This window comes from Trachurus japonicus, chromosome 3 (assembly GCF_045865225.1).
Source record: "Trachurus japonicus isolate A0001 chromosome 3, Traja_1.0".
NCBI lineage: Eukaryota > Metazoa > Chordata > Actinopteri > Carangiformes > Carangidae > Trachurus > Trachurus japonicus.
Window position 1 is genome coordinate 5,802,304 of NC_140909.1, and position 9,071 is coordinate 5,811,374.

The 9,071-nt window shown below is 43.1% G+C and overlaps 1 protein-coding gene across 2 annotated transcripts in view; it reads left to right on the plus strand.

Annotated features, from left to right (window-relative positions):
* LOC146989463 (protein diaphanous homolog 3-like) overlaps window positions 1-5,622 on the plus strand; it is a 186,831-nt gene extending 181,209 nt beyond the window's left edge. For both annotated transcript variants that reach the window (XM_085805708.1, XM_085805719.1), the window contains one exon: window positions 5,195-5,622. In XM_085805708.1, the coding sequence (XP_085661834.1) occupies window positions 5,195-5,595 (401 nt within the window). In that variant the 3' untranslated portion in view covers window positions 5,596-5,622. The remainder of the gene's footprint in view (window positions 1-5,194) is intronic.
* Window positions 5,623-9,071: the final 3,449 nt, after the last annotated feature.

The window sequence follows — 9,071 nt, forward strand, 5'->3', positions numbered from 1 at the left end:
GAGAGAGAGAGGAGGGAGGGAGGGAGGGAAGGGAGGGGGTGAGAGATGAGAGGAAAAGCTCATCTGCATCTGTATTTGAAGTGGCAAATGCAAATGGACCAAATGATCTGACAAGAGGAAAATGTGAATTCCTCTCTGCAGCTATTTGCAGGCTGGGAAGAGAAAGCATCGCTCTGTTTTCTCTCTATTGGACGAGGCCGTTTACATTCCTACAAAACGCTATCCGTCCTGTCAGACGTTCAATACACCACCATGACTCCATCTTGAAATTCCTGATATTCTCAACACAGTCAGAGCAGCGATTAGTCTGTTTTTGTCTGAGATGTTTCTTCTGCTGCTGCTGCAGAACAGAACCAGTGTCAGTATCTGGTTGAAAGGCTGCAGGCTGAGAGACGTTACAGTATGAAGACTAAGAGTTTAACAGCAGAAAGCTGAGAGCATCAAGACGCACAACAAGCTCAGTCTGCCACTTCTTTTATCATTGTTTTTCAACTTTCTTCTTCTTCGTCGTCACTCTGCCTCGCAGCAGAGGACAGCCGCCGACTGAGGCCTGTGATCGACTGGGAGTTTAGCACAAATCGCATTGTGTTCATGTTTTAACAGACACTGGAAAATACCAGTCTCCTGGCTTTTCTCATGTGTTGACTGTTATTTTTTTTGTGCTCTAAATCTCTTAACTGCTCTTCATGTAGATGAGTTCATTGTCAGCCCGGTGCTGACAGGCGGCGGAGGTGTAGGAGTCGGAGAGGAAGCGACAAGCGAGCGCTGCTGCAGTCTAGACTTCACTTTGAGTCTCGCTGCCTCCCAACCCAACTTCTCTCAACTTAAAGAGAGAGCACAAGTGGGAGGAGGGGGAGGGAGGGAGGGAGGGAGGGAGGAGGAGGAGGAGGAGGAGGAGGAGGAGGAGGAGGAGAGGGGGGAGATAAGTAAAAGCTCATCTGCAACAGTCAAATATAAATGGAGCAAATGATCTAACATGAGGAAATGTGAACTCCTTTCTGCTGCTATTTGCAAACGCAGTGAAGGAATACTTCTCTGGCTGATGTGGAGCAGGGAGTGTGTTCAGAGAACTGAATCTCAGTGAGATGTGGTGATTTTATATCTTTAACTAACTCATAGTCAATACAAATATACTGTTCATATCTAAAACTGATCCAATGCCAGAAAATGTGATGAAAAAGACCCATAAAAGACCCAGCTTCTCCCGATCAAAGGAAATAACTGAAGCAATAAGCGTTTTTATATCAAGGACATGTTCTCACTCAGTGTTGTTGATAGAGATGATTAGATGGATGGTGATGACCATGCAGTCATGATCAACAAACACACTGCTGCCAAATTTCCGGGCTGACGGTCCAGTACTGTGTCCTCTCAGCTGATTTCATGCATCAAAGTGTTTTTACAGTTCCCACTGCATGTGTGGGAAACGTTGTGTGGCGTCTCAGGTGATCTGAGAGTCAGTGTTGGGGGCGGAGCTACAATCCTGACTCTCTGACCGGTATTATGGGTAAAGTTTTTGAGATATAGCATCAGATTCAACTCATAAAGACCAACCTTGAAAGATTATAACTCATTTGAGAGCTCTACGTTTCCTTTTTTTTTGCGTGTTTTTTTTTTGTGGATTTGACTACAAAGTGTTTCCCACACAACAGACATTTCTACATAGCCTGGATGAACCCAAACAAAGCTCCTAGCAATTTCATTTCCGATCCGTCTGGAGAAGGAGCCGTTGAGGCTGAATCCAATCCCCCAAAAACTGGGGAACCAATCATGAACAGTTTTTTTTTTTTTTTTTACATTGGAGGGCTTAACTCAGTGTCAATAACTGGCATTTTACATCTTACATACGTCTTCTGGGCCGTTGCTCTGATTGGTTCAAAGTCTGTCCAGTTGGTTACGTGTTAGTGAAAACACCTTCACCAGACCATAGTCAACTTCAAATGAGATTGAGATGCAGTCTGATGTTTGCTGGGCCAACTACGACAGCCTGGTCTGCTGTATCTGATAATCACTGTATCATGGACTTCAAAGGCGGTAGCAGTGTAAAGGTTCATGTCTTTATTTTGAGTGCATTGGTTTAAGCCTCGTGTGGAGGAATCAGTGAACAGCTTCACTGTCCATCATTTGTCAAATTAGGTTCTAGGAGAAGTTTGTGTATTTTAGCTCCTATAAATCTCAAAGATTAATCCTGATTCTGAGGAAGCTGATAGATTTCTTGATATAACTTTCTGTTCCTGGTACTTGAGATGAAATAGAAAATGTTGAATTAAGTCATTGAGGATCTTCAATAAAGAAGAAAAAAAAAAAGTTAAAGCTAAATTGAAATGTACTGATTTGAAGTGTCTGAGTAATTTCAAACTCAGAATGCGTCTCACACATCTGACAAATCATCTGGGTGGGGTGGAGGGGGGTAAATACGGCCGTCGACCGTCTCAGCACGTGTTGGGGTAAAGACAACGGGCTTCATCCTCACATTCCTCATCGTCTTCCACTCTTTGAATTGAAATTCCACTTGACTCGTTCTGCCATAAAAATCAATGTGAGCTGCTGGTTAAAGCAGCGCAGCCCGCGAGATCAGACGTGTTTTACATCTCTGCAACGTGTTTTACAGCGCAGATGAAGGCGTGTGTTGAGGAGCTAGCGAGGCTTCAAAGGACGGGGCAGCTAGGTGTCACAGGCGGGCAGAGCCGAGAAGAAACTGAACTTGCCAGCACTTTGATCATGTTCACCACTAAAGGCCAGAGCCCTGTTAGGAAGAAGAGAGACGCACTTTCGGATAAGAGGTCTGATTGAAGTGTGGGTTTTTTTTTATTTTTTATTTTTTTAATCTACTTTTGAAGTCTAAACACACAGCGATACAGCACTTTGTATTTCTGCAGCGTGTGTTTTACACAGAAGGGCAGAAAATAATTAAATGATAATTCATGCTAATACTTATTAAGATCAATTCAAAAGTGAATTTTTAAATTTTTAGTCCAAACCGATGCGAGATGATGGGAGATAGCGCTCGTTTGTGTCTCGACTGAAATGCTGCGAGTCTGAAAAATTTTCAACACGAGTGTAAACAAGATATTAAAATGCAAATTGCTGATACCACAATTGATAATTTGTCTTTTCCACCAACATCGACTCTGAATCTGAATCTGAGTGTGTGATTTTGTGTGAAGGAAACGTGTCTTTGTGGGGCAGTGTGGGGTTGAGGGGGGGCAGATGACAGGCTTTTAGAGGGAGGAGAGAGCAGCAGCACATGATAAGGGCGTGTGGAGCAGGAGGATCAACAGTGGGGGAATAATTGTCATCTCTTTTTTCTTTTTTTTTTCTACAACTGAGGCCGCAACAACAGGAAGGAGCCGAAAGTGTGAGATAATTAGAGGAGACTTGGCCGTAAATGTTCAGTCACAGCAGCAAAGAAACACTCTGCTCATTTTGTCCTTTTAAAATCCCAGTTGCTTCTTGTTTGCCATTCAAGTTGTAGTGTGTGTGTGTGTGTGTGTGTGTGTGTGTGTGTGTGTGTGTGTGTGTGTGTGTGTGTGTGTGTGATCTCCAGCTTCCTTAATTTTGCAGTCACTTCCTTCTCGTCTGCTCTCTTTCCTCCTTTTATCCTTATTTATTTGTCAGAGGTTGTGTTCAGGGACGTTCCTTGTCATTCGTCAGCGCAGCCCATAAAACACACTGTCATGACTGACTGGCCACGCTCCAAACTCATTACCGATTGGCTGACAGAGCGGGTCGCTCTGTTCTGCTCTGCTGTGTTTGACTCCTGTTTGCCAGACATTTCAGGCTCAGGAAACTTTAAATGCGCCGGTGTCTTTCCTCCGCGCGCCGTTCCTCTCAGCCTGACGCTCAAGGTCACATGAATATGGATTTACCCTCTCTGCCTCTTCCTTCCAGCGCACACATACTGATGATGAAGTCTAAGATCTACTCAGAGGGATTATAATTCAGAACGTAGGTCTGATCTGGGCCGTCGCTCTGTTCCACTCTCTGTCTGTCTGGGTGTGTGTGTGTTTTAAGTCGGAAACCAGAGGGGAGGAAGGGAGGGAGGCTGAGGAGGAGAGAGGAGAACGGCGTGGGGGAGTTGAGCGTAAGAGAAATAAGAAAGATGAAGAGGACTTGTGTGCGAGCAGAGAGCCGAGATGAAAAGCGGAGGAAGGAGAATGGATGATGATGGTGGAATCAGGGGAGGTGGAGCCGGGTGGGAGGGTGTCATGTAAGAGAAAAGGGAAAGAGACTGGGAGATTGGAAAAAGGGGGCGACGCACAATGTTATTGAGTTTCTGTTGCGGTTGATCAGCCATATCCATTTCATCATATCGAGCTGGCCGCATGCCACGTTCTGCTGCAGAAAATGTGTCCTCATCAGTGTGTGTGGATATACACACACACACAAAAGTCTGCACTGCCACTGTGTGTGTGTGTGTGTGTCTAACTGTGTGTACACTGAGCTCATGTGTGTAAACTCTGCTCTGTTTTGCATGTGCCCATCCTGACTCCAGTGTTTCTCGTTCCTCTGCTTCACTAACTTCATGTTTTTAACCTGTTTTATTTAATCTGCAGTTTTAAAGGCATAATTCAACATTTTGGCAAATTGGCCCATTGCCATAACCCCTATAGTCATAGCAGTAGGTTTGTTAGCTTTTATTGTCAGTGCAAGCTATTTTTTAGAACGGCGGAGCAGAGCCGTGAGCTGCTCAGAGCTACGCTACAGAGGCTAATGGGATTTCTTGGTTTTCCTCATCAAACTCATCAAATACACAATCCAACAACTCCACAACACTCTGGTGGACAAGTTGTGAGCTGCACATTCACCACACTATGAGATAATAACAGAACTTTACCAGACAGAGTTGTTTTGGAGGTAAATGCAGAGACTGCTTGCTGAAAAACTGTCCCTGAAGACAACACACATCAGCGGTTTTGCATGAATTCCCCTCTAAAACAACTCTGTCTGGTAAGAAATCCCATTAGCCTCCGTAGCGTAGCTCTGAGCAGCTCGCGGCTCTGCTCCACCGTTCTAAAAAATAGCTTGCACCGACAATTGAAGGTAACAAACCTACTGCTATGACTATAGGGATTATGGCAATGGGCCAGTTTGCCAAAATGTTGAACTATCCCTTTAACTAACGAGCCACTAGCTCCTCCCTCTCTCGTCCTCACACTCATGTTCACTGTTCTTGTCTGTTTTCCACTCACAGAGAACAACAAGGCTCCTTTGCAGAGGTCTCTGAACGTGAGCTCGGCGGCGGTGAAAGCTCCGCCCACCAAGGAGCAACACAACCAGTCTGAGGGACATCCGTCTGCAGCCAGGACCAAGGCTGCTGCTGCTGCTGCTGCTGCTGCTGGGGGGGGGGACTCTGGTGGGTACAGGAGGTACAGGAACACCCCGGGTCACGTGGGCTACGGGCCGGACAGAGAGAGAGTGGTGCTGGTGGAGAGAGAGACGGTGAGAGTGACGGAGAGAGAGAGGGAGAGGGAGGTGGAGACATCGGAGCCGCCGGCCGTCCAGACCTCGTCCTCTGGAGCCGCCGTCGGCAGCTGCAGCACCAACGGAGAGTCGGACGTGGAGGCTCTGCTGGCCCGACTCAGGGCCTTATGAGGCTCATCTCTGATGTCACACACACATACACACACACACACACACACGCAGCAGGTTTCAGGGTAACACTTTATAATAAGTACACACTATTGAGCATTAGTTAAGCATTAATAAATACTGAATTCTTCATTTATAACACATGAATACTCATTAGTATGTAGTTTATAAATACTGTTAGTGCTTATCAATGATGAGTAAAACACTTGTAACTGTGTTTATAAACTACATACTAATGAGGATTCAGTATTTAATGCTTAACTAATGCTTAATAGTGTGTACTTATTATAAAGTGTTACCGGTTTCAGCACAAACACACACACACACACACACACACACACACACACACACACACACACACACACACACACACACACACACGTTGACATGATGAATGTGACCAAAAGATTTCAGCATCTTTGTAAACAATGTAGAACTATTAGGAGAAAGTTATCAAAGACTTTTCAGGCAGAAACAGCACAATTAAATAATAAGTACGAACATCATCGAGGGGAAACAGGGATTTTTATTTTTAAAGGCTTCATAATATAAATGTGTTTAAAGCTGTTAATCATTTGAAGACCATGTTTTTAACACTCAGTGGTACTAAAATAAAACGCTGGCAGGTAGAGCTGGTTAGAACTGGTCACGTCTGGTCCAACCAACGTCCTCTGAGGTTCATGCAACTGAGACTGATTTACAAAAGTTATAAATTAAAAATGATTTTTTTTTTTTTAAACAACAAAACAAAACCAAGAAATCAGCCAAATGGATTCAGCAGAGTCTCCACGAGATTCTGCAAAGTCACTGCCAAAAAACGTTTGGCTGTCACATTCCTGACGACGGGAACAACTTCAGTTTCTCTTTGAAAGTAAAAGATTGAATGTTGCTAAGCACTTTCTATGTAATCCAGCAATATAATGATTATTAAAATAAAAAGTGTCACATGTTCTTTTCACGTTGGCATTTTCCTGTAATTGCTTTCTTGCTTTTATTTTAAACCTTCATCTTATTCTACATTCGTATAAGTTTTTATTTCTATATTAGTGATTTTTGTGTCCATGTTTAGTCACGTACCGTCTCATATCTGCATGTTTTTTTCTTTTGCTGTTATTATTTTTCTTTTCTATGTCTCTAGTTTTTCTTCCTTTGAGTCTTTTTTCATTCTTCACGAGTCGATGACGCGTCTTTTATATTCAAAACATTCATCTAATTGATTGCGTAAACCATTATAAAAACTATAAACATACACAAAAAGATCAATATATATACATATATCTACGAGTCACAGGATATAACGGTATTTAGATGTCATGATGCATTACTGTTGATGCAGTTTATTTTATTTTTTCATCTTCATTCCAGCTGAAGTTACTCATGTCTTAAATGTATCTGTTGTATCTTTATTCATATCGCTCCCTTTTATAGACACATTTACAATAAAATAAAGCAAAAAGTGCTCAAGTGTTTTTTCCATCGATGACTCTATTGACTATGTGTCAGTGTTTTTGTTTTCCAGCTTCTTTAACGTGTTGTGTTGTGAGCAGAGACCAACGACGTCCTGGCTTTGGGTTCTTGTGGGTCTTCTTAATCTGATCAAAGTTCAGAGCAGAGGGACATGAAATCTTCAGAAAACCTGACAATTTTTAGAAATATATATTTATATTTATATATATATATATATCTTTGTTGCGTTCACAAACACACAAACACAAACTGAAGGCTCGGTGCCACTTAGCAGCGCTCAAAGAACCAAAACACGACACTTTGATCAACATGAGACGATCAACACGGCTCAGATCGTCTGGTGCCCAAACTCTCCCAAGTGTTCACAGTGTTTTCTGTTTTCACAGTATTTTTCTTTTTTTAAATTTTTATTCTGTCTTTTTCCACATCTGCTCGTCTGTGAGATGGAAAATATTTCCCACAGCTGAGTCCTTGAGTCGTCCACATTTCCACACATTGTCCACACAAGACATCACAATCAGTCACAACTATTGTATTTTATTTTAAAGAGGAACTCTGCAGGATTTTTACCTTAATTAAACAGTTTCGGAGCAACAGCTGGTGCTGGTTAAATCAATGACTTGTAACTAGTTCCAGGGAGAATGAATGAATGAATCTCTGCCTTCCACCTAGCGTCTCTTGGCTGAAAACCAACCTTGTAAGATCAGAGCCTCCGACCCGGTGTCCCAGCTCTCGTCTCTGCGGCACCGCCACACAAACATAATGCGCCCCATAACCCGTAATCTCTTGTTTATGACAGATAAGACTACACTAATATACACATTGTAGCATTGTATTTGATAAATAACGTTATCCACCGCTCCATGGATTGATTCCCTTCGTTAAAAACAAATGCACATGGCCGAGAGGAGGATTAGCAACACAGAGGAGGAGAGAGCGGACTTCCATAGTTCCCCTTTAAATACAGTCTGCTGCCTGTGAGTCCAGTTTATATCAAACTATAACAGTCTGAGTCGGAGGCCGTTGTGTGTTTTTTGTAGTTGTTGCTCAGTACATCATTTGCAACATAATGAGCTCAGTTTACTTAGCCTATGATTCACTTACTTAAAGACTCATAAAATGCTACACATAAAAAAAAGATCCAGATTTATCTTAGTTTCAGTCTATTTGCATTGTTAAATAAAATCCACACCTGACTCAGAGCATGTGTGAACTTTCATTGCTCAGTTTTTATAAATTAAACGCCTCATTAAAAGTCTGTGCGCTGAACGTACCCCGCCCCCTTTAAAGTGTAAATCTGTCAAATAAACATACAGTCTCATATAATGTGGACGGTGACAGAATCTGCAGCCTGACAGCTGGTGAACATCTTCAGCAGTGACGGTGGCGGTGGTGGTGGAGGGATATGATGCGACTGTGGCCACGTGGAGACAAACTCGTCCCCAGAGAATCACTGAGCGGTTGTTGGGGTGAGCAGAGGAACCGTTGCCCCGGCTCCTGCAGCGGCCTCCGTTTGGGTTCCTCCGTCTGCAGCACGTTTTTTTTTACTGAGCAGGTTTTCAAAATCAAACCGACGCCTTTCAAGGTCTTTCATGGTTTTCCTGCAGAGGGGTGTTGCAGCAGACGCCTTCAGTGCATCAGCTTTTTTTCTGCGTGTGTGTGTGTGAACGCTCTGCTTCATTTGGGGTTTTTTTTCTTCTTTTTTTTGTCGTTTCTCACTCTTTTTCCAGTGCCACAGAGAATTAACTCCAAATCTGTGTCGCTGAAGTTCTCTCCTGCTTCGTGAGCCGTATTTCGATGTAGGATATTGAGCGATAAAGGGGAAAGGGGAGTGGAGGGGGGGTTTCTCCTTCTCTGCTTTTGTGCCGTGATGTTAATAACAGATAATTAATGTGCTGTAAACATGTTTCTGCTTTTTATTTAAGTGATTCAGGTTCAAAAACACCAAAATGCTCCATGAATTCAGCCTCTGGTCTCCCTCACATCTGAGCAGGAATCTATCCTGCATGCTG